Raw genomic sequence first — 27,802 nt, 5'->3', positions numbered from 1 at the left:
CGGAATTCACATTTTCTTGAGGCTGCCCTTTTTAAATAAATCCCATTTTCTATGAGGCACGGATAGTTCGGCAACAATTGATTTTCCTGTGAACCTGAATTTTCTAGATCCATACATTTAATATCCTTCCTCTCCTGAATTATTCAACCCACGGGGGGCGACCATGCCTGGGACGAATGAAAGCCACACAGGGAAATGATAGGTTGAGAAAGGAGGGATGAAGAACGGGAGGACGGCTGGTGGGGAAAGAAAGAGAGTGGATGTGTAGTTGGCACCACTGCGAGGCTCTGCGGGGTTGCCATTCCCACCACTGCATCATCTTTGTACACAGACCGGTGGGTGTTTCAGTGGCGTGTGTGTCTCGTCGAAAAGTCCTGTTTACCGTGCCGTCGTGTGGAGCTGTGATACCAACTAGTGCCATTGTACATACTGACGACAGGAAGGCATCATGTTCAGCCTGTGGTACGCCGTGCTCGGGTACAGGGAGTGCCAGTGCCTCTGGAGGTGAGTACTTAGTCTAGCACACACACACACACACACACACACACACACACACAGACCTCTCTCGCTCTCCTCCAGTCTACTTTCATGCAATTTTTCACACTATCTGCCTCACTCTTACTACCACTACTCTCTCTCTCTCTCTCTCTCTCTCTCTCTCTCTCTCTCTGGGGTTTACGTGTGTGTGTGTGTGTGTGTGTGTGTGTGTGTGTGTGTGTGTGTGTGTGTGTGTGTGTGTGTGTGTGTGATGTTGATTAGTAATCATTTGTAAGGGTGATGAAGTTTAAGTGGTGGTGGTGATGGTGACGTAATGGCAAAGGTTGTAGTAATGATTGTGGTATGGATGGCAGTGGTGGTGGTGGTGGTGGTGGTGAATGAGAAGGATGGGCTTTTGGATGTGGGAATGGGCGGCGGTGAAGCTGGGTGGTGGTGGTGGTGGTAATATTGAGTGGGTGAGTGTGTGAGTGTGTCAGTGTGTCTGGCGGCGGCGGCGGCGGCGGCGGTGGTGGTGGTGGGTCGGATGATGCTGCAAAATGAAGTGACAGCAACACATTACCTCATAGAGACCCGCAAAAGCACACACACACACACACACACACACACACACACACACACACACACACACACACTAAACAAGAAGCAAACAGTTTACGAACGAATATAATAAATTTACGTACGTCAACGATTTATTGAATATGTACACAATAGAGAGAGAGAGAGAGAGAGAGAGAGAGAGAGAGAGAGAGAGAGAGAGAGAGAGAGAGATCAAAGAATGCTCTAGGACCTCTCAAATAGTAATAACACACACACACACACACACACACACACACACACACACACACACACACACACACACACACACACACACAAGTTCAGGCAAAGAGGTAGAGATGGCAACGCTGCTAAACTGCAACTCAAGCCATGCCTCCACACAAGCACGTAACATTTTCACAACTCTTCGCCCCTTCCATTTCTTCCATCTGGCCACCGCAACGCCAACCTGCTACTATCTCCTGTCGCCTGCTGTCCTGCACACTTTCCCTTCTCTTATCTCTTCCTACCTCTCACCAGCAAACTCATTAAGGTCCCTTTGTGGTTCCTCTGCTATTTATTCAGTTCGTGTTGAGATGACGAGTTTGATTATGTCTCGTGTTATTCTGTTACGAGTAAATTGGTGTGAGTGTTGTCTTGTTCTGCGTTTTGCGGAGGTTAGAGACTTTTGCACTTTCATGTGACTGCTTGCCGTCTATTTTTGGTACTCAGCTGACGAAAGTGGCGGGAATATTTCGTTCAATTGCGTCAGTCCCTCCTCCTGCATAGTTTTTCCCCTTTTTCTCTGTCTATTCTATCTCGTTTTCTGTCCTATTTCAAACTAAAGGTGTGCATCTCAAGAGTGAGCCACGGAGGGACGGAATATATAAAATGCATGATTGAATATAAATGGCAGAGGAACGTGAAAATATATACAGACGAATATGGAAAGACAAATAGTAGTAAATATATATGTATGCATGAATGAATACAATAAACACAGAAAGATGAAAATATACCCAGAAAAGCAAAGACGAACAAGAACGATGATAAAATGTTAAAAGGAGAAGGAAGATAAGAATAAAGGTACTGGTAGAAATAAATACAGAAGAAATGTATATGACGTAGTGTTCTGGCTGCATTTTCTCCCACATCATTCCTTGTCACGTACACTAAAGAGGAGAAGAATACCTAAAGGCGTCTTACGTACGTCAACTACATCAATACAAATGAAAAGTCTTGCCTCACGTGCTTATGATTCAACTGTGTGTGTGTGTGTGTGTGTGTGTGTGTGTGTGTGTGTGTGTGTGTGTGTGTGTGTCGTAACTCTTGCCATGCACTTAATTTCTTTCTAATCTCCTCCTCCTCCTCCCCATCCCTCTAATTCTTCTCGTTCCCATTCTTCTTTTCATTCTTTTCTCTCTCTCTCTCTCTCTCTCTCTCTCTCTCTCTCTCTCTCTCTCTCTCTCTCTCTCTCTCTAATTCTCCTTTTTATCAGGTTTTCTTTCTTCGTCATCTTTCTCCTCCTCCTCATTTGTATCGGTCCTTATCTTCTTTTCATCCTTTTTTTCTCACTATCACTCTTCTCTGTTATCATTTTTTTTCCTTCCTCTCCCCCTTCTCCTTCTCGTCCACGTCAGCTGCCGGTTTCCCTTATCATTCTTCTCTCCACATTCCTCCATCTCCTTTCCAAAAAACTCTTCTTATTTCCTTCCTCCCTGTCCTCTCTTTCACCCACAAAACTTTCCTTACTTATTCCTCCCACCACCACCACCACCACGACCATTAACCCAGCCACTGCAGCACAAACCCTCGCCAGAACTTTCAACACCTATTACTTCATCCCTCACCCTCCCGTCCACGCTCCCCACGTACTAATAACACCTTGTCTAATTATACTTCTCTATTAATCATCCTCTCAGAGTCCCGGCCAGCGTGTGTCGGTCAGGCTTGCTAATAATAAAGCACTTAAAGAGAGAGAGAGAGAGAGAGAGAGAGAGAGAGAGAGAGAGAGAGAGAGAGAGAGAGAGAGAGTATTCATATTTTATATCCTAAGTGAAGTGTGTGTGTGTGTGTGTGTGTGTGTGTGTGTGTGTGTGTGTGTGTGTGTGTGTGTGTGTGTGTGTGTGTGTTTCACTGTTTGATCTGCTGCAGTCTCTGACGAGACAGCCAGACGTTATCCTACGGAACGAGCTCAGAACTCATTATTTCCGATCTTCGGATAGGCCTGAGACCAGGCACACACCACACACCGGGACAACAAGGTCACAACTCCTCGATTTACATCCCGTACCTACTCACTGCTAGGTGAACAGGGGCTACACGTGAAAGGAGACACACCCAAATATGTCCACCCGGCCGGGGAATCGAACTCCGGTCCTCTGGCTTGTGAAGCCAGCGCTCTAACCACTGAACTATCGGATGTGTGTGTGTGTGTGTGTGTGTGTGTGTGTGTGTGTGTGTGTGTGTGTTTATTTGTGTTTGCGTGTGTGTTAAGCATAAGATTCATAGCTTCATCTAACCTTTCCTGCAATGATTACAGTCACTCGAGGAGGAGGAGGAGGAGGAGGAGGAGGAGGAGGAGGAGGAGGAGGAGGAGGAGGAGGAGGCTATTGACTTGCTGAGGCTCGACTGACTGGCGCTGACGTCAACTGAATCGCAAGCAGAGGCCAATGAGAGAGAGAGAGATAGAGAGGGGAGGGGCGAAGAGAAGAAAGCCGGCACAGGAAGGAGGAGGGGAAGATAAGGTTAAGGCTGAGAGATAGATAAATCGAGAAGTGTAGTGGTGTTAGGGGAGATGAAGGAGCCACGGAGGAGAAGGGGAAGGGTAAGAATAGAATGGGGGAGACCAGAGTGGAAGAGCCAGTCTGGAAAAGTACGACAGACAGACGGGAGAGGAAAGACTGGGACCTGATGAGACACGGTAAAGGAAGGGAAGAATTTAATTAGACAGAGCAAAGGAAAGGAAGAAATGCTGCCAAGAGAATATATTTTTTTTATTTCTTACATTGATCAACGAAGAGGAAATGACACAATACTGGCGAAACGTAAATGAAGGAAAATGAGGAAAACAGAAGAAGCGACAAAGGAGAGAAGGAACATGCAACATCAAATTACTTAACTAAAAACATCTGATAGGAAATAATGAACCGATATAACGGAAGACTTTACACGTCCAGTCCAGCAGTGGGCGTGGGATTGAATGTCTTTGTATTGCCTCCCACTTTTATGTATGTTTCTTGTTCTTGTTTGTATTCTTCTATTCTTGACTGATGTTCTTTTGTCATTCTTTACAAACTTTGATTACATATTATTCTCTTCTTTTCGTAGCTCCACCACCGCCACGCACCAACAGAAAATGGGATAGCTCTCTTGGTAGACTAAATGAAAAGTGTCCAGCACCTACCGCAGACTTAATCAGATTGTAAAAAAAAATGTAATAATAATAAATTGAATAAATGAATAGATAAATAATAATCGATAGTCGTAGTAAAAATATATCATGGCAAACTCCGCCCGTAGATTATTGCAATGTGGCCAACAACTACCGTAGAGTTTATATAATAATAAATATTTTAACTCTTTCAGTACCATGACGCGTTTTTATATTCCTTCTGCTTACTATTTGGTAATTTCATACAGCTTCAGAAACATATCTGGGTATTAGAATAGTGAAGATTGTGGCCATTTGCTAATGTCAATAAAATGGTCTAATCGTACACAAATTTCAATATAAAAATGTGCCCCAGTATTGAAGGGGTTAATAGACTCTGTTGATTAATGTTGCAGGTATTTTTTATCCGCTAACTTCATCAAGTACGGCAAAGACTCTCCACACTACCACTATAATAACAATAACAATAATAACAACAACAGTAATGATACTAATAATGCCAACAAATAACATCAACAACAAGAGTACATTCAGCTAAATGCCTGCATTATCACTCACTCATTTTGGCCAAAGACTTACGTACATTACATGGAACTATTTCATTACTCCCACTCCCCCCCTGCGTCTCTCTCTCTCTCTCTCTCTCTCTCTCTCTCTCTCTCTCTCTCTCTCTCTCTGATAAACAAAACTCGAAAGCTCCACCACTGTAAATTCCTCCTCCTCCTCCTCTTCTTCTTCTTCTTCTTCTTCTTCTTCTTCTTCTTCTTCTTCTTCTTCTTCTTCTTCTTCTTCTTCTTCCTCCTCCTCCTCCTCCTCCTAGTGTGTACCGTGCATGACTATGGACACGGCACCTTCCTTTGCTGGCGGTATCGAGCGACGGCAAGAGAGAAGCAAAGCAGCAGCAAGGGTGTGTGCTCCACCAGGCAGCGTTAAAGAGGCGTGAGAGAGAGAGAGAGAGAGAGAGAGAGAGAGAGAGAGAGAGAGAGAGAGAGAGAGAGAGAGAGAGAGAGAGAGAGAGAGAGAGAGAGAGAGAGACGAAGCAAATGGACACACAAGAGAGTAAAGAAGAAAAGAATGAATGAAAAAAAGAAGAAAAGAAAGGAAGAAGAGGAAAACAAGAAAAAAAAGTGAAAAAAAGGTAAATGATAAAAAAAAGAGAGAGAGAGAGAGAGAGAGAGAGAGAGAGAGTAATGGAAGATAACTATGTAGATTTCGACAGTTGGATGAGGGTAACAGCGGGGCGGGATAAGTGGATGGGATCATGATGTGTGTGTGTGTGTGTGTCCATGGTGTTGCTACTGCGTGTATGTGTGAGATATACACATACATACATACATACATACATACTTGTTTTCCTGCAACATGTGTAATCTGATCTTTAATGACTGTATTTTCTCTGTCTCTATTCTGAAAACCAAGTTATAGTGAAGTTACTGCAATATATTCTCTCTTCCTTTTCTTCTATACACGATGATGGGGGTATATATCTAGCGTAGTCACCGTAATATGCAGTTTTTCTCCGTTGTATTGTCAGTAAGAAGCTCGATTAATATTAATGTAGTCACCGCAATACAGAGACTGGGGGATATTACTGCTGTCGTGGCAATATATTCCCTCTTTCTCTCCTTTTAAACACGAGACTGGAAGAATATTAGTGTAGTCGCCCCAATACAGTCCCGTTTTCTCTAAAGGGTTGCGCAGAGAAAACAGAACCACAACAAAGAGAAGTGTGAGTCTATGAAGGGGGACTAAGGAATATGTTTTTATGATATGTGTAAGGCAAAGAAATATGTGTGCTATTCTAACATGCTTACAGTACAGTATTAATAAGCAGTATAAGTTACATGGTGCCTCATTGTCATTAATCTAAAGTTTATTGAAGAAATTTGGAGTACTTAATTGAAGGAGGGAAAGGCCGGCCCGTGTGAAAGAATCTTGCTCACGTCCCCCATGACCCGCCGCCACCCGCCTCTCCTAACTAATGCCATCCCATTCCGCGACAAACTGCCGTCATTACTCCGCCACTCTCCAATGAAGCGGAACGCACATTACCGCGGCCATCACTCCAGCATCCACTCGTAAACCATCAATACAGACAGAAACAGTTAAAATGCCACTACAATCTTAACGTAACATTTGGCCCAAGTAAACCAAATCCGCACAGTATCGGAACGTTTCTCAGGGTGCTCCAGGGAACAGTGTGGCCCTGAAGAGTGGCTAATGTGGTGGTTAATGGGGCAAGCGGCTCGAGGGATGAGTGGTGACCCTCTTGTGGTGAGTGGAGGGCCAGGCGGCGGCGGAGGTGGCGCCGGGGAGCTGAGGCTCAAGGTGAGGGTCCCCTCGACCCTGATATGACCTTGGCGGCTCAGGCAGCCCCGCTCTTCCTCCCCTCCCGGCGTGAGGGTGGCCGTGCGCCTGGACCCTGCGACGGGGAGGGGCAGGATGGGGGAGTGACAGGGGATTGAACCACTGGTACATGCACACGGTAACAATGGAAGCAGACAGCACAAACACACACACACACACACACACACACACACTCTCTCTCTCTCTCTCTCTCTCTCTCTCTCTCTCTCTCTCTCTCTCTCTCTCTCTCTCTCTCCGCCCACACACATAGACATAATCCTCCCAATAAAAACCAACATGCTATTTCCACGGCAGACCAAAATAACGCCTCCAGATATCTATTCCCCAAACCTGTTCACTTTAAGGCAGCTAAGTTATTGGCACCTGACGGGGGAAGGTAATGAGATGGAGCCTAATTATGTCCCAGTCAGGTGATGTGTGTGTGTGTGTGTGTGTGTGTGTGTGTGTGTGTGTCTAGCCCAGGGACCCTCTACTAATTATGCAACTGCTGGCGTCTCAAGGAGGATTAAAGTTGGAATCAATGTTTGGTTACGTGAAGTTAAGAGCGTCCGAGCGTGTGGCGGACTAAAGGCGATACTCTTAAGGCTGAGGAATAGAAAGAGAGCATCGTCCACCCCACTCCACGCCAGCCGCAGGTATTCAATAAGGGTGGAGTCGATACCACTTGGGTGAAAGGTACCAGGGAACGAGGGGAGCGTGGCAGAGAGGAAGTGGAGCAGGGAGTGTGGTAGGTCAACTCGTCCACCTATTACGAATACACAGGTTTATTGCGACTCTCCTCCCTCTCTCTAATAAAGGTGTCACAAGAGCAATCACCTTCCTCACATTTCTATCTGCCAGGTGCGCTTGTCCACACCTTAACTCACACTCTGGATCCCGGTACCCACTAATTACCACGCTCAATAATGGGATTCACTTGAAGCCTTATAGATTAAAGCCTCGGGGGGATGAGGATGAGAGACCAAAGGGTGGAAAGGACGAGGGGAAGTGACGGAGGAAGAGGAAGAGGAAGAGAGTCGGGAGTCTAGGTCATGAGGGAGGGTGAGGTGCCTGGAGAGGGTGAGAGAGTGTTATATCGGGTCAAGAAAGGTCAGGAAAGCAGAAATTGAAATAAAAAAAAAGGTTAAAGAAGAACATAAAGACAAAAACAGGAGTAAAATGAAAAAAAGTAAAGCAAGGACATGAGGAGAAAGAAGAAGAGGAGGAGGAGGAGGAGGAGGAGGAGGAGGAGGAGGAGGAGGGCGTGCTTTGTCATGAATAAGAGTGGTGGGCGAGGTGGAAACACGCTGGGAGGCTGTGTTGTCGGTGTGAGAGAAAGCAGGGAAGTGTGTGAGGGCGTGATGAAGAAGAGAGAGATGTGAATACCAGACAGAGAACCAGGATGGAAAACAAGAAGAGAACGGAGAGATGGTTAAAGATGGAAGCTTGAGTTAATATATAGAAAAAAAAGGAAAATAAACTGAAGAAGATATGAAATAAAAATAGAGAAAAAAGTATCTGGGAAATCGGAAAGGAAGAGAAAGAGAGAAGAAAATAAGACTGAAATAAGAGGAAAAAGTTATGAGAGGACGAGCTGTAACGAAGGAAAAAGAAATGAGGGAACGTCAAGGAGAGGACAGAATGGTAGAAGGATGGATGGAAAGAAATTAAGACGGAAATCTAGAAGGAAAGTTATACCGTGGAGGAGTTTTGATGAGGAAAAAAAAAAAACGGGAATTTGAAGTGAAAGAGGAGGAAGGGAAGAGAGGAGAGAACCGGTAAGAGGAGGGAAACTTGAGGAGAGGAGACAGGGAAAGGAGGTCACGGAATGGGTCAGCTAGGAGGAGGAGGAGGAGGAGGAGGAGGAGGAGGAGAAGGAGGAGGGAGGTGGAAATACGTAGAGCGGAAAAAAGGAGAGGAACAAAGGAGAGTAGAAAAGGAAATATATTGCCACGAAACGAGATGGGACGAGGAGGTGGTGGGGGAAGCAAGGGCGTGGAAAAAAGAGATGGAAAAAAAACAATGGAAAAAGAGAGGAAGGGAGGGAAAATAGTAATGGAGGGAAGCAAAATGGAGGCAATGCATGACGGTGAAACGAGAATGTGGGAGGAAGGGAGAGAAAAACGTGTGGGAGGAGGACGAGGGAACAGGGAGGAGGGAGAGAAGAGAAGAGAGAGAAAAGGAAGTCAAACAACAGAGGTGGCAGAAGCAGCAACAACAGCAAAAGCAGAAACTCAAGGGTGTGTCTGCTGTCCCTTGAGCCTAAAAGTGACAACCCTTCGACTTCTTTCTGCATCTACCCCTCCTCCTCCTCCTCCTCCTCCTCCTCCTCCCGCAAAACCAAGCCAAGTCCTCCACTACCACCTTCGCCTCCTGTATGTGTATGTACGTGTGTGTGTGAGCAGCGCCATGGACCAGCGGCGGGTTGTGGGCGTGTTCCTGGCGGCGGGCGTGGCAAGCGCGGTGTTGGCGTGGGTGTGGATGGTGCCCCGCCTCCAGCAGGACCCCTCGATCGAAGAACCTGCTGCTGCTGCTGATGACGCCATAGAGAAAACGTTAGGCGGCTGGTATGTATAAGAGAGAGAGAGAGAGAGAGAGAGAGAGAGAGAGAGAGAGAGAGAGAGAGAGAGAGAGAGAGAGAGAGAGAGAGAGAGAGAGAATAATCCGGCCGGTCTCACGTTCTATTCATGGTCGGCTTGTCAAATTATGTAAGTGACTGTCAGAGAGAGAGAGAGAGAGAGAGAGAGAGAGAGAGAGAGAGAGAGAGAATGAGGACGCGCTACACAGCAGAAATCGGACAGCCAGTGAGTCAACATCTTTGAAATATTGAAAACGGTGGTCTGCAGCTTTGCCGGCGCCGCAACGCTCCACACCACTCCACCCTGCCTTTCCCACTCCACTGCTTGCATTTCATCTACTCCACCACGCTTTTCTGCTTTCCTGCTTCATGGACTTTCTCTTTCACCCTGCCCTGCTTCGCTAACTCTGCTGTTTGTTTGTTTGTTCATTTTTTTCTGCTTTATTAGTCTTTATTTTGCTTTGCTTTACCGTGTTTTATCTTTCCGTTGTTTATTTTTCGTTTTTTTTCTGCTTTATCAGTTTTTGTTTCTTTACTTTATCTTCTCGTACTTTATTTTCCATTTTTTCAGTTATCCTTTACATTTTCTGCTTTACTTTACTATTTTATCTTTCCTTCGTTTATTTTCTCGTTTTTTTAATGCTTTATCAGTTTTTCTTCATTATTTTATCATGTTTTATCTTCCTGTACTTTATTTTTCATTTTTTCAGCTTTACTTTCCCATATTTAGCTTCTTATATGCTCCATTCCGTGGTTTACTCTTTTATCTATCCCCTGCAATGTTTCCCTATCCAGTTTCCACTTCCCCTATTGCCTATCAGCTCATTTCCCTTACTTTTCCCGCCTTTCTTTAATCCTTTGCTTCTTCTCCGCTTTCTCATTTGCCTCTCCTTGCCTTCCCAGCTCGGCCCAGTCCCTCCCTGTTTCCCTGCTTGAATTTCCCTCCTCCACCTCGCCCGCTTCCCATCTGCTCCTCTGCTTTCCCTCTCTTCTTTTTAAGTCTATTTTTCCCTCTTTCCTCCCTTCTATCTTACCCCGTCTTAGTATTTGCTTGCTTTATTTATTCTTTTTTTCCTGTCTGTTCCGTCCTGTCTCTCTTTCTATCCTGTCTGACTAACGTTCCTTGACTTTTTTTCTCTTTTCCTCTTTTTTTTCTCCTTTTCCTTCTTCTTGTTTCTTTCTTCGTTTTCTCATCACTTTACTTGGTCATTACTGGAAGAGAGAGAGAGAGAGAGAGAGAGAGAGAGAGAGAGAGAGAGAGAGAGAGAGAGAGAGAGAGAGAGAGAGAGAGAGAGAGAGAGAGGCAGCCAGCTTTAAGGTTTCCTCCCTCTGACCTACATATTCCCAACCACGACTCTCTCTCTCTCTCTCTCTCTCTCTCTCTCAATCACGGTAGCTTTCCTCATCATATAAAATATATTAGTGAAGATTAGATCAAGTTATTACTACACTTTCTTCATTCCTTAAGCAAATACACAAGACTTAAACTAGCTAGCTATCTAAGTGACCCATAAAAAGAAGAAGAATATGCAAAGGAGATCTGACCTTAATTACGAAGCTCATTGCCTCTATAGGTGGATTATTTAGGTGGGTACGATAATAGGGTGGCTTTGGGTACCTAGATAGTGGGGGTGATGGTAGTAGTAGTAGTAGTAGTAGTAGTAGTAGTAGAAGTAGTAAATAGTTATCAAGGTACCTGTTCACTATTTTCTGAGTGTCTAAACTGAATCCATTTATGCATGACGTACCTATCTTTTGCGGCAAATATAAATCTATAGAGGGAAGAAATATTAGACAAATATTCAACACGTGTATAAAAAGAAAGAGAGAGAGAGAAAATAAAAAGGAAAAATTCAGCGGTGTGGCAAAAATGATATAAACTGTAGCGAGTCGTGTGAATGTGAGTGAGATGTGAGTGTTTGTGTAAAGCCCTTGCCATGTGTGTGTGTGTGTGTGTGTGTGTGTGTGTGTGTGTGTGTGTGTGTGTGTGTGTGTGTGTGTGTGTGTGTGTGTGTGTGTGTGTGTGTGTGTGTGCGCCCGCCAGGTTTTTTTTTTCATTTAGAGATCTGGTGGCGTTGCTTTATTTTTACTTCGTTTCTAATAGGTGACTTTATTAATTACTAGAGAGAGAGAGAGAGAGAGAGAGAGAGAGAGAGAGAGAGAGAGATTTTTAAGTTATTTTCATATTTCTATTTTCATTCGATCGTCGTTCTTAAATTTGTTACATTTTACTGTTCATGAAATCCTACATATTTTAAGACAAAGAATTCATTATTTTACCATTAACTGAGTACTAAATATAAAAACTTAACAAACATATAAATAAACCTTTCATGAAATATTAAATCGTAAAATAATATACCAAAAAGTCACAAATCATTAAATTTACACATAAACCCTTTCAGTACTATGACACATTTCCATATTCACTCTAATTACTATTTGATGATTTTATATAGTTCCAGAAACTTATGTTGGGGATTAAAATAGTGAAGACTGTAGCCATTAATCTTCTGACCTTCATAGACCTTCCTAGTGTAAATAAAATGCCCAAATCTCAAAGTAAAAATGTGTCCCAGTATTGAAGGGGCCAATCATAACTAAACTTCGTGAAACCGTACAAATTCATTCAAAAGTTACTAAATATAAAGAAAACCTATTATATTCAGCACTACGTAACATAACGGTGTAGGTATGGGAGTGGCATTACCTGTTTTACATCTCCCTCACCCTCCTTTCCCTTCCCTTCCCTGTACCAACCTTGGCTAGTGTGTCTCGTAACTTACATAAGGCCTGGGAACTCTGACACCTTACACAATGCGTTCGTAATGGTGTGAAATGAAACAGGCCGTGCAGGAACCGTAGAGATTTTTTTTTTTTTTTTATAAGATAGAGTTTACGTCCACTATGTCTAATCTATTTCATACTTTTTCATGTTTTAGCATATTTGTCTTCAGGATTATGATTATTTCTGGTCGTAACGAACACTTACGATTTTGTTCAGCGATGTATTCTGTTGACTTACCACCGTGTGTGTGTGATTTACCTCGGTCGCCTTCTGGTTCACCCAGCCAGTCTTCCCCATTACGGAGGGAGATCAGAGCTCATAGACCGATCTTCGGGTAGGACTGAGACCACATAACACACTCCACACCAGGAAAGCGAGGCCACAACCCCTCGAGTTACATCCCGTACCTATTTACTGCTAGGTGAACAGGGGCCACAAATTAAGAGGCTTGCCCATTTGCCTCGCCGCTTACCGGGATTCGAACCCGGCCCTCTCGATTGTGAGTCGAGCGTGCTAACCACTACACTACGCGGTGTGTGTGTGTGTGTGTGTGTGTGGCGGAAGTGAGGCGTGTGTGTGTGATGGTGATGGTGGTGGTGACTGGTGAGTTATGTGCGATGTGATGGTAATGGAAGCTGTATTGGTGGTGGTGGTGATGGTGGTGGTGGTGGTGGTGGTGAGTGACGTATAGTGTATATCAAGTCTGTTATGGTGTTGAGAGAGAGAGAGAGAGAGAGAGAGAGAGAGAGAGAGAGAGAGAGAGAGAGTCATGCATTGTGAGCACAGCGAGGATGAGTCACCAAGAGAGAGAGAGAGAGAGAGTTGGGGGGAAGAGGAGCTTACCCACCCAATCTCTCCCTAACCCCGCACTTCCTTTCCTCCCAGTAACCCTCCATCCATCTATTATCCCCACGACGCCTCTTGCCTTCAAACTCTCTCCTCCTCACTCACTCCTACCCATCTCCTCTCCCTCTCCCCCCCTCTCTCTCTATCCCTAAACGCAATACTCACCTAACACTAATACTTCCACACATTTCTCTGCTTTCCTTATATACCAGCCATGTTATAACTGCGCAAAATGTCCTAATAAAAGCAAACATTTGTGATGCAGATACGAGTGTTCTCAGTACCGGGGTTGTGAAGTAACGCCGGCTCTGTTACAACTTACAACCCCGGTGATAATAACCTCCGTATTGTATTCTAATGTGCTTCGGTGGTTATTCTGGGTGTTATGATGTTGGTGTCCATTTATCGTGTGTTTGGCAGATGATAGGTTGAAGAGATAGTGAAATATGTAAGCTTGGTGTTAGAGAGGCAAGCTTGAACATCCTGCTTCTGCCTGACCTCCTTTATATCCCCGTTATTTTTAGAGTATCTGGCGTATTTTGGGCTTTTAAGGGTTTAATGCATAGCAAGTGAACAGAGGCATGCTTCACGCCACCTTCGGGAAGCATGTGTGGCGTAACATTCCATCATTTTTCCTCTTAAGTGAACGGAGAACCACTTACCGAGGTTGTGTAGAATGCAGTGTTGCCACGTCTCAGCCACACCTACACCCTTCAGACAGTCCACTACTCTTACTGGTATTGTGTTCTATTTAGTGTGTTGCGAACAGGATAAACACGAAAAATTGTACCATGGTGACCTTATTGGCCTAGACGGATAGTGACGGAAGCGACGTGAACCCTCAGAGCGTAAGAAACGAGTAGGAAAATACTGCAAGGATTTCAGTGTTTGACATACAAGAGAGGTAAAGTTCCACGTGGCGCAGAGTCAGCTGATCTCACCCTCCCTGCATGCCCTTTGCTCGGCTCCATAGCGATGAAACTGCTCAGTGTATAATAACAATCGTAGCCGCGTTTGGCTGATTTAACCATAACTTCCACCCGTGTTTACTCAATGTGCCTGCGAGGACTGTGCGATTTATCGGTGCTTGTGTGTCTGTGTGTTTGTGTGTGTCAGTCAGATTAGTCTGTGGGTAGTAAGATTAGCAAGTTACTCTCAGAAAGATATAACGCTGGAATAATCTTCTAATCTAGGTACTTAATCCATATTATAATTCACAAGTCTATCATGACATTTTCTTTGTAGTCTTTTGTGTGACACAATTTGCTCTGACATTTCATATCCTAATCCCCCCACCCTCTCTCTCTCTCTCTCTCTCTCTCTCTCTCTCTCTCTCTCTCATACCAGCGAGATGTCACGAATCGAAAATAAAGTAATAAAAGTCATGGAGAAAGCAATATGCGTCGGTGGATGATTAAAAAGCACGAAGGTTCAGAATCAGTCCCATTTCTAAGACTGAAGCAAAGGAGTGATGACCTGAGAAGCCGTCACGAAAAGGAGAAAACGTAATACTAGACCAGATTCTGAGATCGATGCTGATAAATAATTGAACAGGACAAAGGAGCGCTAGGCAGTCCATCCTGACCGAGAGGCTGAACTGAAATTATTCACGAAAACAAAAACGTAATACAATGATAGATGAAGACAGGTTATTATTAAAGAGAAGAAAGTATTATTAGATGCAGTTTAAAGGACAATGAAATGCCAGAGTTGACACGGATATTGTAGTCCAGTTTTAGCTCGGAACAATGGTTAATCAACGGTTGGTAATGATGATTGGAACAAAACGAGAGAGTGACGTGTGTTGACAGTTCATTAGTTAGACAGACGCGCCACAGTGATGTATTATTACCTGACTGTTGCTGGCAGGGGGCTGATGTTTGGCAGCTTGCTTCACCTCACACTCGGACGTAATTCGGATGATGATTTAATTACTCCCAGATTCATGAGTAAAATGTAGAGATAAAACGTGTGAGCTAGATAGAAATATTGAGAGATAAGGAATGATACAGTAAAACGCAGGTGTATGTATCAAAGAAGACAACAAACATACGAAGTGTGTTTTTACGTTTCTAGTGTCAGATTTAAAACATTTCCACATAGGGGAAACAATAAGTGACACGGGGTTTTTAAGGGTGTTTTTACTGTTCTAATGACAGATTAGCAACATTTCCACATTATCAAAAAGAGAAACAGTAAGTGACACGGATTTCAACATTTCCACAGTATGAACACTAGAAAAAAATAAGTGACATGGATCTTTAATTAAGGGATGGATGGATGGATTTTAATTTTTGGCGCCGTGATCTTTAAGGGTGTTTTTACAGTTCTAGTGACAGATTGGCAACATTTTCACTTTATCAACACGAGAAACAATAAGTGATACAAATTTCTAAGGGTGTTTTCATGGTTCTAGCGACAGATTAACAACATTTCTACATTATCGACAGGAGAAACAATAAGTGACACGGGTTTTAAGGGTGTTTTTATGGTTCCAGCGACAGATTAACAACATTTCCACATTATTAACAGGAGAAGGGAAGCTTACCAGAGAGAAGAGAAAGGAGTGTCTCTTCATCGTCCTACATCGTCGCGTGTGTCTGAATCAGCTGCCTAATGACTCCCTTCAATCCTATTACTCCTAATCACTACATAGGATCCGATAGCGTGACGGAAGGATCGAACACACACACACACACACTTTTCTTCTCTCTCTCTCTCTCTCTCTCTCTCTCTCTCTCTCTCTCTCTCTCTCTCTCTCCAAAGATGATGTAATTAAGTTGTGCAAGATATTCTACCTATCTACTCTCTCTCTCTCTCTCTCTCTCTCTCTCTCTCTCTCTCTCTCTCTCTCTCTCTCTCTCTCTGGATTTATTGATCAAAAGGAAGAAGCACGTCATTTAATATCAACAAATGTCAACACTTTCCAATAATAATAATAATAATAATAATAATAATAATAATAATAATAATAATAATAACAATAATAATACACTCAACGTAAGTCATTCATAGTTTGCTGGACATTAATAGCATTTCATGAGGCTGTTTTACAAGCTAACACAAAGAGGCAGTAATCAAACCCATTGCATTCTATATCAGGTCATGAGGTATTCCATTTCAACCGCTGACGGACCTAATGGACTTAATTTTCATTGGGTAGTAAAAGAAAGGAAGGAAAAAAAAGGCCTGATCTATTTACCACACTGAATACTGACATTGATTGCCTGCTCTGCCCCTGCCTGCGTCACCTGGTGTGGCTGCTGACTGATGGGTAATATTTATCTCCCCGTGCAGGATTAGCGTGGTGTATTAGTGGGAAAGAAACGTTTTACCTCATTAATTTTAGACAGTATTTATTTTCCCGCTCGTCGTTGCTGTGTTTACTTAAGCAGGCGATGTGATTCATATGGATTTAAGATTTTTTTTTTCTTTCTTCTTTTTTTCCTCAAGATACAAATGGAGATTGACAACTCGGCTTATTTATATTAAGTTAGGTTGTATTACTTCATCTATCCTATTTTAACCATTGCTAGCCGCTACTACTGTTACTGTTACTACTACCAATAGCTTTCAATTCTTCTTTTCTTCTTCTTCTTCTTCTTATTATTATTATTATTATTGTTCTTTTTTTCTTCTTCTTCTTCTTCTTACTACTACTACTACTACTACTACTACTACTACTACTACTACTACTACTACCACAACATCCAATGACTCAACTATTACCAAGGACAGCTACCTACCTACAGCTACCCTTTTTTCCCCTACATATATGCCTTCTCCCCTTCTCCGTGTATAGTCACGCTTTCCTCCCGTCACTAACAGCCTGGGCGAGGTGAAACAGACCCTCAGCTGGCATGGTGGTGTAATAAGAGCACAAAGTGTGTTGAATATAATCTAGATCACTGCTTATGATATCCCGGGGCGGTATGAGAGAACCTTGAAAGTGAAACCGTTACTGGAGCAAGTGAGGTGAGCAAAGGGGTTCTAGTGGCACAAGTGGTACCGAGTATAATTTCATGTAGTTCTCTCTCTCTCTCTCTCTCTCTCTCTCTCTCTCTCTCTCTCTCTCTCTAACTAATCTTATCCTGTTATCTGGCTGCCAATCAAGGGGAATCCAGCCGGGGTGAACCAGTGGCCTTGAAAAGTGATTCAGACCCACCTCATAGGCTTCAGAATATCCAAAGCCTCAAGGAACTCACTTATAGCTCATGGAGAGAAATACGTGTATGAGAAAGCACCAAGCAAAGCACCAAAATAAACTGTACCTCGTGAACTAGTTAATAAAGTGTTTCTATACATATTTCTTTAGGTTATAACATATTTTTCAGTTCCTATGCCTATACATTGAACTTTATATCCGTCCATACTTGTAACTAGACAAAGAAATCTTGAAAATCCACCGAATTGTACACGTAAATTAAGAAAAAGGCCAAAGAAACAACTGAAACACGAGGCGAATCTTCATCCCCGTCTGACTCTGAGCCAATAAAACAAAAATGAGAGTGAAGAGGACACGATCTAAGAAACCAATTGAGGAAGAAGAGTAAACAAACATTCCCCTTGCAGCACCTCACAACACCTCGCGCGCTGCCTACACATCATCAAGCGTCCCTCACAAACTTCCACCAGTTCAATTAATATTGTGTGCGCATGTGGCTTCGTGATTTATACCGCAACATGAGAGGCTATAGAGCGTTTATTTGCTACATGCTGCTGGGGGCGGGCGTGGTAAACTTGCTAGTGGGAGTAAGTTTCCTGTACCGCCTATCTCGTACCAACACCAGCGCCTCCGTCTCCGTTCCCGCCTTCAAGCAACAAGAGGTGAAGAAAGCGGAAAGGAAGTCCCAACCTGATATAAGATGGATTGACCAGGAACCATCGTGTGCGAGGAGAAGAGAGAGAGAGAGAGAGAGAGAGAGAGAGAGAGAGAGAGAGAGAGAGAGAGAGAGAATAATCATAGTTATTTTGATATCTGACCACATTTTTTTTGGTTACTCGTGTTGCTCTTGGCTTGTGTTACACGCCACACGCCTCTCGTTCACCATCATCTTGCTCACCACGTGGATTAGGTGGAGTGTAAGAATCTTGATGGGGAAGGAGGGCAGAGTAAGCTTGGATATATTTAAAAGTATCATTTCGTCTCCTGCCTTTCACACCATCACGAGTCATATCAAGGTTTGTTTCCTATTTACTTCACGCTGAATAATCACTAGTCTTCCGTGATATCGCTAGTATAAACTCTATTGTAACTATTGTGTAGAAAATTAACCCCTTCAGTACTGGGACACATATTTTACCATGAGTTTTGGATATGATTAGACGATTTTATTGACGTTAACTAGTATCTATGGAGGACAGAAGATTAATGGCCACAGTCTTCACTATTTTAATCCCTACATAAATTTCTGAAGCTGTATAAAATTACTGAATAATAAGCAAAATGAGCACTAAAGGGGCTAAGAAACAGTAGTAGTAGTAGTAGTAGTAGTAGTAGTAGTAACAGATATAATGATAAGAGAATAGCTGGAACGATATGAAAACTACAGACATACGAACCCAAGGAAGTCAGAAGAATCCCTACAGACTTAACAGAATACATGAAGGATTGGTTAGTAGACTGACAGGATTACACACACAGAAAATGATACAGACAGATAGATAGACAGACAGACAGACAGACAGACAAACGGATAGACAGACAAGCACTCGAGATAATGTGTAGGAGACAAGTAAATAAAAAAATGCATCAGTTAACTTTATCTCAACACTTGAACATTCTCTCTCTCTCTCTCTCTCTCTCTCTCTCTCTCTCTGCATCTTCCCCCCGGCTCGTACGTACATTACAGCGTTGCCATGTCTTACCACCACCAGTACCACCGCTACACACACACACACACACACACACACAGGGTTCGTCTAACATAACATTTCAACACAGTACGAAGCTGAGATCGGTCTTTGTATAGTTTTCCAAGACATCTGAGACTCTGAGGAGAATTGCCAGTCTCTACTTACAATGTTTTCCGACTACGTGTTCTCGGTCACGTATTCAAGTGTTGCTGTCTCGCCCCTCCCTCCCTTGCCCCCTTACACTGTACATACATTACCTGATGCTTCTCTTACCCGTAACTTTAGCTATGAACACGGAACAGCTTATAAACGTCATCTGAAACTATTTAGCAACTATATTAAGTACTTTACCATAACCTGACTACGATTTAACTCTTCAGTACTGGGACCCATTTCTACCATGAGTTTTATGTGTGATTAGACGATTTTATTTGCATTAGGAAGGGTCTATGGAGGTCAGAAGATGAATGGCCACAGTCTTCACTATTTTAATCCCCATAAGTTTCTGAAGCTGTATAAAACCACCAAATCGTAAGCAGAATGAATGTGGAGACGCGCTATGGTACTGAAGGGGTTAACATCTATTATATACTATAACTCAACTACAATTTAACACGGTGCAATTACTGTGGGTTAATAGTTTAGCTCTAACTTACTGTTTCAGCACACTGTTAGCCTACCTCGATTTTCTTGATTTTCTCGGTTAATAAGTGTTCAGGTGTGTTATTCAGCTGTCGTGGGTTCGAGTTTGTTTCATGGTAATAATGACTGGTTAACTGTACGTATTGTGGTGTCGTACGAACAAAGTAGTTTTGCCAGTGGGAGATGTAGCGTAAAGTTCGGTAACCTTAACTTAGCGTAACTTATCCTAACTTTGCTAACTTAACATGTATGAGTCACGCGCTGGGTTTCACTTCCTCTGACACGTGTACACAATGAAAGTGCATAAAAAAGAGAAGAGAAAAGAACAAGTCAATAGCATTAGTAAGAAGTGTTTGATGTCTCTTTGTCAGACCGTTACGCTTCGGGACTCGCAGCTGTTTTTGGTCCCGTGACATACACCTCAGCAAGGAAGTCACTCGTCTTTTGTCACCAAGCGTCCGTTATTACTGCGCACGGTACACACTGGGGCATTGTCAGTCATTCACTCTGTTAGTCATTGCTTGTGTGTCTTTTTTATTTTATGTCTTGTATCTATATAATCTCTCTCTCTCTCTCTCTCTCTCTCTCTCTCTCTCTCTCTCTCTCTCTCTCTCTTCACCATTCTTTTCACTGTGATAATGATGGTGATAGTGGTGGTGATTGTCTTATTGCTCGTGTGTTTTGGTGATGAAGGAAATAACAATGACAAAAATAATGATGATAAAGATAAAGAGAAGGAAAATCAATAAAGTAGAATGAGAAGGTGACTAAAGGAGAGGAATAAGAGGAGAAAGATAACAAGAATAAGAAATTAGTATATTCAGTCAAAACTTTTCACCCATTCAGTACCATGACACGTTTCCATATTCATCCTGCTTACTATTTGGTGATTTTATACAGCTTCAGAAACTTAGGTGGGGATTAAAATTGTGAAAACTGTGGCCATTAATCTCCTGAGCTCCATAGACGCTTCCTAATGTAAATATAATGGTCCAATCGTACACAAATCTCAAGGTAAAAATGAGTCCCAGTACTGAAGGGCTTAACTGGAGAAAAGAGATGCTGGGTGTGGAAGAATAAGTAGTAGTGGTGGTGGTGGTGGTGGAGGTGAAGTTCAGGGTTGGTGTTGGTGACGGTGGTGGCGGTGGTGGTGGTGTTGGACAAGAATAATGCGGTGAAGATGCCAGGTGGAGGAATGCCAACAGTCATATGCCACACCCCCTTCTACCACACCATACCACACCACACCACACACCACCACACCCAACTACACTGCTCGCCTGCCTGCCTGCCTGCCTGCTCTTCTGGTTTCTTTCCCTCTGTCTGTCTGTCCGTGTGTGTGTCTGCTTCGTTCACCGCCAACTCTTCACATCATCCTCACCACCCAGTTAACCTCACGTACACCTGCCCAACCTTTGCCTTCCAACATCCCTCATCACCTCTCCACTCTCTTCGCTTGTCTCACCATTGCAGCTTACTTTGATTCAGTTATTCAATCTGTTTCTTAGCCTGTCTTCCTTAGTTTTCTCAGTCTCAATTTCAGCTTACTATTATTTATTCATTCATTCAGTCTGTCTTCTTAGCCTGCCTTTCTTAGTTTTCTGTCTCAGTTAACTTTTATATACTTATTTATTCAGTCTGTCTTTTTAAGCTGGCCTTTCTTAGTTTCTTGTCTCAGTCTACCTTCCTTAATCTTCTTTCCCAGTCTAAACAGAAACTGAATATTCCTCCTCGGTCACTTTTCACTGTGTCCTCGCCTTGCCTCCACCAGAATGCCGCTTCCAGCCTTATCTACACAAACTTTCCTTAGCCTGGCCTCCTCACCTCACCTTTTCTCCCTTCCCTATACCAACTTTAAACTATCCTTCCCAACCAGCCTTCCTAACCTGCCTTACCTTCGCCTACCCAAAGCAACCTTGAAACCTCCGTCTCTCTCTCTCTCTCTCTCTCTCTCTCTCTCTCTCTCTCTCTCTCTCTCTCTCTCTCTCTCTCTCTCGTAACCTTTCGTACTCAGCCTCTCTCTTCGTCAATCAATAAAATCAATCTCAGTTTAGTTAGAATCCCAAAGGTTTGTTTTATATCCACTCTTGTTTATCCTTCTCTCTACTGTGTTGGTTTGCAAGGAGAGGATGTGGCGCTGGTGGTGTAGAGTGTAGAGTGTAGGGAGTGTTCAGGTGTGTTATTCAGCTGTTGTGGGTTCGAGTTTAAGTTTCATGGTAATAATGACTGGTTAACTGTACGTATTGTGGTGTCGTACGAACAAAGTAGTTTTGCCAGTGGGAGATGTAGCGTAAAGTTCAGTAATGTGTGTGTGTGTGTGTGTGTGTGTGTGTGTGTGTGTGTGTGTGTGTGTGTGTGTGTGTGTGTGTGTGTGTGTGTGATTATATTTATTAGTGTTTAAGTGGACTTTATCCTGGTTCTCCCTACGTGATCTTTGTCTTGTCACCCTCTTGTCTATGTCCTCCCTGATCCGAAGCACACACACACACACACACACACACACACACACACACGGATCATGACTCATACCCAGTTGTTACCAAAATATATACACAAATAACAAAATAATAATGACAATAATAATGAATTCTAATAAAGAGCGATAATTTTGTAGTAATGATTATAATAATGATAATGAGAAAGGTGGTGATGTGTGGTGTAACCTAAACTAACCTAACCTAACCTAACCTAAGCGATGATGATGATGATGATGATGATGATGATGAGAAGGTGGTGATGCGTGGTGTAATCTAACCTAAGCGATGATGATGATGATGATAAGGTGGTGATGCGTGGTGTAATCTAACCTAAGCGATGATGATGATGATGAGAAGGTGGTGATGCGTGGTGTAACGTAACCTAACCTAACCCAGTGTGAGAATTATACTAAGGAGAATGTGAAAATCGAGATAAAAAATAGATGTAGGTGGTTTAAGGTGAGACAAATATAGCAGGAAGTTAATGGAGAGTGTTGATGGATAGATTGATGGATAGATGGAGTGGTGAGGCTTGGTAATGAGTGTGTTGATGGTGTAATGAGTGGTGATCGATTAGAGAGAGAGAGAGAGAGAGAGAGAGAGAGAGAGAGAGAGAGAGAGAGAGAGAGAGAGAATTCGGTGCCACTTTATTCACAGTAGCCGGCACTTGGCACTATTATATGCGCTCTCTCTCTCTCTCTCTCTCTCTCTCTCTCTCTGAACGCTCTCTCCTTCTCAAAACCCCTCGCTCTCTCTTCCCACTTCTCTTCCTGCTTTTTGCACCTGTTTCTCCTCCTCTTCTCTTCCTCCTCCTCCTCCTCCTCCTCCTCCTCCTCCTCCTCCTCATCCTCCTCTTTCTCCTCATCCTCCTCCTCCTCCTCTATTCTTTCCCAGAGTTTGGTTGTCTTGCAGTAAAATATAGTCTACTTACACACACACACACACACACACACACACACACACACACACAGGTATATAATGAGGCGAGGCGAGGCAGAGCGGAGTGGAGAATGAGATGAGGGAGGAAACGAAATGGTGATACTTACAGTCTTGCTTAGGAGGGAGGGAAGCTAGACTCTGGAGGACTCTGGAGGACTGGGGAGGACTGAGGAGGACTGGGGAGGACTGAGGAGGACTGGAGAGAACTGGGGAGGACTAGAGAGAACTGGGGAGGACTAGAGAGAACTGGGGAGGACTAAGGAGGACTGGGGAGGACTAGAGAGGACTAGAGAGAACTGGGGAGGACTAGAGAGAACTGGGGAGGACTGAGGAGGACTGGGGAGAACTGGTGAGGACTGGGGGACTAGGGAGGGCTGGGGAGGACTGAGGAGGACTGGGGAGGACTAGAGATGACTGGGGAGGACTCGGGAGGACTCGGGAGGACTGGGGAAGACTCGGAGGTACTGGATGGGGGGGTGAGGCTGGACATAACTGGGTGAGGCGTGATGAGGCTAGTTTGGGCTGGTTTGAGATGGCCTGGACGGGATTGGGCGGGGCGGGACTGGATGACGCATTAGAAAAGGCGAAATACAATAGAATAGCGGGCGAGAGAGAGAGAGAGAGAGAGAGAGAGAGAGAGAGAGAGAGAGAGAGAGAGAGAGAGAGAGGATGGTAAGATAGCTGAAATTCACTGATCTGGGTGTGGTGATAAACTCAGAAACACAAATAATGAGCCAGCTGGAGACATATGGTGGTGGTGGTGGTGGTGGTGGTGGTGGTGGTGGTGGTGGTGGTTATAGTCCCTTGCTAATCTCCTGGTGATGAAAAGCACTTTGGAGGATGGCAGAGAGTCAAGGCGATAGAGGAATGGTGGTGCGTGCTTGTCTCTTGTAACTACACCAAACTTGACGTGAGAGAAGATAACGAGAGGGAGAAACTGATGGAAACGACAACAAAAGATTAAATAAGACTTGATTCCTTGTTCTTCTTCTGTTTAATACACGTGATGCTTATTTTTCCCAAGCTTTAGTTAGTTTAGTTAGCTTGATTTTGTTGTAGTGATGGCTTTAGTTCTGTTTAGTTTAGCTTCGTTAGTTGTTTAGTTAGTTCAATTTAGTTTAGCTTAATTAATTGTCTAGTTAATTAGGTTAGCTAGTTTAGTTTAGTTTAGTTATTTTTCTCAAGTTTAATCACCATCGTATTGACTTCCATGCACAGGCTTTTCTGGGAGGCGTGTGGGCGTGTCTGGTGGTGGTGACATGGGAGGGCGTGGCAGGATGGAGTTAAAGAGATGAGGCGGGGCTGGGAGAAGAGAGCGGTGAGGGGAGAGGATAGACAGATCAGGTGCAGGGATGATGGTGGTGGTGGTGGTGGTGGTGGTGGAAGAGGAGAATATTGAGGAAGAGAAGATATTGGTAGGGAGGAAGAAATGATTGAGTGATTGGTGTGTTTAATGGGTGAAAATAAGGGAAGGGAAGAAAAAGTATTGGTGAGAGAAAAGAAAAAAGGGAATGGGAGAAGGATGTGATAGGGAGTGGAGGAAGGAATAGATGTAAAGGATGTGATACGGTGGAGGAAAGAAAAGATGATAGGAGGAGAGGATGGAGAAGGGGAAAGGAAATATAACTGTTGAATAAAGATTAGAAAAGAATGGAAGAGGAAGAACACTAAAACAAAAGAAGGGAGAGGAGATAGAAATTCACACAGAGATAGAAAAGTGGAAGAAAAAGACGAAAAAAAAAATAAAGAAAAGAAAAAAATAAGAAAAATTAAAGAAAAGACGAAAATAGAAAGAAAAATTAAAGAGAGAGAGGAAAATAACAAGAAAAACAATAAAGAGAAAGTAAAATAATAATCAATCTCCTTTATTTGTAGTTTTCTATTTATCATGATCTAAACTTTGACTCACGAAAAGAAAAAAAAAAAAACACGGAACGATGAAAAGAAAGCACACGTGTTTTGATGTACTGATAGTGAAGTAATTACCTATGAATAATAAACAGGGTGGAGTGAGGTGTGTGTGTGTGTGTGTGTGTGTGTGTGTGTGTGTGTGTGTGTGTGTGTGTGTGTGTGTGTGTGTGTGTGTGTGTGTGTGTGTGTGTGTGTGTGTGTGGTACATGAGAGTAACGGAGACAAACTCGTGAGTGAAGATAATGAGTTTGAGAGAGAGAGAGAGAGAGAGAGAGAGAGAGAGAGAGAGAGAGAGAGAGAGAGAGAGAGAGGAAGCAACAGTGACGGCAGCAAGATCGAAGTGACGGGAGGGAGTGAGTAAGTATAGCCAGAAAGAAAGCTAAAGACTGCTAATGACTTTTCGAAACACACCCGGGGGGACGGTAGGGCGGGGAGGGAGGAAGCCAAGAGAGCGCCTCCCAACAAGACACGTCCAGCACCCAGCAACTGCCCCACGCCCCTCGAGCTGGCCCTGTGCCGGGGTATGTTTAGCGGGAAACAGCGGGGCACAGCGGGGCACGGCAGAGCAAGGGTGCCAGAACTGTGATATAATTAAAGTGTAGATTAATGTGTGCCGCAGCCAAGTGGAGGTGGAAGGAAGGATGGAGGAGGTGGAGGAGGTGGAGTGGAGACAAGGGCAAGGGCAAGGACGTGTGTGGCTCTCTTGTCTTTCCCTTCAGAAGTAGAGGAGTGATGACAAAAGAGACTCTAACCTCCCAGCCTTTCATCTGCTCTCATCCTCTCTCTCTCTCTCTCTCTCTCTCTCTCTCTCTCTCTCTCTCTCTCTCTCTCTCTCTACTTGCTTCCTTCCTCTCCCAGCACTTAAAACTCCTTCTCTTCTCTTAATACTACATACACGTCCTCGTAATTTCAAACTGGTCTGCTATTGCTTCTTCTTCCTTTGTATTCCCTTGTGCTCCTCTCTTCCTCATACGCTTACCTTACAATATTCCACAGACATCTCTTTCGTTACTACTACTTGTTCTTCACTGATGTTCCCCTGTGTTTCTGCCCTCACTCCCCTCCAAGTCTTTCATTCTCTTCATATTCTACAGAGTTTCCATTCATTACTGCGAGAAAGAAGCCCCCACCAACCCTCCAAGGACCCCCATTACTTCACCTCTAAAGGAAAAGACCTCACTCACTCCCTCCTATGGGTTTCTTTAGGCTCAAAGTTCTTCTCGTATCTTCTTCCTCTCGTGTCTCATCTCCTGCCTCGCCCGCCACTTTCTGAGACACTTCTACATCACGTCTCCAATATTTTCAATAGGCTCTAGTTGAAGTGACATGGGTTTTTTACTGAAGGTTCTAAGGATGTTTTGATAAGGTTTTGTACAATTTTAAGGGTTCTAGTGATAGTTTGATCAGATTTTATACAGTGTTAAGGGTTCTAGAGATAATTTGATAAGATTTTGTACAGTATTACGGGTTCTACTGATAGTTTGATAAGATTTCTAATTATTGGAGGTTCTAATGACGGTATGATAAGATTTGTACATTATTGGAGGTTCTAGGGATAGTTTGATAAGATTTCTACATTGATAAAGGTTCTAGGGATAGTTTGATGTGATAGTTTGATAAGATTTGTACATTATTGGAGGTTCCAGGGATAGTTTGATAAGATTTCTACATTGATAAAGGTTCTAGGGATAGTTTGATGTGATAGTTTGATAAGATTCGGACATTATTGGAGGTTCTAGGGATAGTTTGATAAGATTTCTACATTGATAAAGATTCTAGGGATAGTTTGATGTGATAGTTTGATAAGATTTGTACATTATTGGAGGTTCTAGGGATAGTTTGATAGGACTTCTATATTACTAACAGGAGGAACACTCTTGAGAACCCGGCTCGTCATCTCTGTGGCCTGCAAAAATAGTCGTGGTGAGAGAATAATGCTATACTCAATATGGGTCTTCATCTCGCTCCTCTCTTCCTCCTCCATGTTTTCTCCTCTTACCATTCTCCTCTCTCCATCTTGTTATTCCTCCCGCCTCCCTCCCCTTATCGGCTTCCTCCTCCCTTTAACCTTGAAGAAAGACCGAAAGACCCCAAGACCTCACCCTTCAGGTCCTTCCCTCGCCCTTCCCGTCTCCCTTACGACAAGTTTCTCCCTCCAAGGCATCAGGTAACATCCAGGCTTCTCTCTCTCTCTCTCTCTCTCTCTCTCTCTCTCTCTCTCTCTCTCTCTCTCTCTCTCTCTCTCTCTCTCTCTCTCTCTCTCTCTATCTATCAATCTATTTATATATCTGCCTATCTATCTCCTCCTCCTCCCTCCTCCTCCTCCCCTTTCTCCTGTTATCACTCCCATTCCTCTCCTATTTAATTCTCCCCCTCTTTCCCTCACCCTCCTTGCATTCCCCTCCATCTTCTCTCCCACTCAAGTGTCTCCCGTCTCCTGCATTCTCCACTTCCCCTCGCATTCATTTTCCGAGGTGACAGTGAGAGGAGGCAGGTGAGAGGGCCAGAGGGAACACAGCCATTGCACCTGTCCACCTCTCCCTCCCTTGATATCTGTGGGAGAGGGCAGAGAGATGTATGTAGGGAGAGTCGCTTTGAAGGTGAAATGAAAGGGTTGTTTATGAGGTAGTTAATTTTCTTTCGTTTTTCTTTTTTTTTTTCTCTTTCTTTTTCTTTTTTCTTTTTCTTTGTAGTAGTGTTCTTTGTTGTTGTTGTTGTTGTTGTTGTTGTTGGTAGTGGTGGTGGTGGTGGTGGTGGTGGTGGTGGTGGTGGTGGTGGTAGTAGTAGTAGTAGTAGTAGTAGTAGTAGTAGTAGTAGTAGTAGTATGGTAGTAGTAGTAATGATTAAAATACCCTACTACTACTATTACTATTAATACTACTACTACTACTACTATTATTACTACTACTACTACTACCACACACACACACACACACACACACACACACACACACACACACACACACACACACACACACAGGGGGAGGTGACAA

The 27,802-nt window shown here is 43.5% G+C and overlaps 1 protein-coding gene across 2 annotated transcripts in view; it reads left to right on the top strand.

Moving 5' to 3' along the window:
* Positions 1-327: 327 nt before the first annotated feature.
* LOC123509519 (arginine kinase) overlaps positions 328-27,802 on the top strand; it is a 55,416-nt gene continuing 27,941 nt past the window's right edge. The window contains exon 1 of one of the 2 annotated variants that reach the window (XM_045263866.1): positions 328-504. In XM_045263866.1, coding sequence (XP_045119801.1) covers positions 449-504 — 56 coding nt within the window. In that variant the 5' untranslated portion in view covers positions 328-448. Of the gene's footprint in view, positions 505-8,980; positions 9,340-27,802 lie in introns of those variants that run through there. The other variant, XM_045263865.1, reaches the window with a different exon arrangement.

The sequence above is a fragment of the Portunus trituberculatus genome, chromosome 27, assembly GCF_017591435.1.
Source record: "Portunus trituberculatus isolate SZX2019 chromosome 27, ASM1759143v1, whole genome shotgun sequence".
NCBI lineage: Eukaryota > Metazoa > Arthropoda > Malacostraca > Decapoda > Portunidae > Portunus > Portunus trituberculatus.
This window is presented reverse-complemented; position numbering and strand designations above follow the sequence as displayed.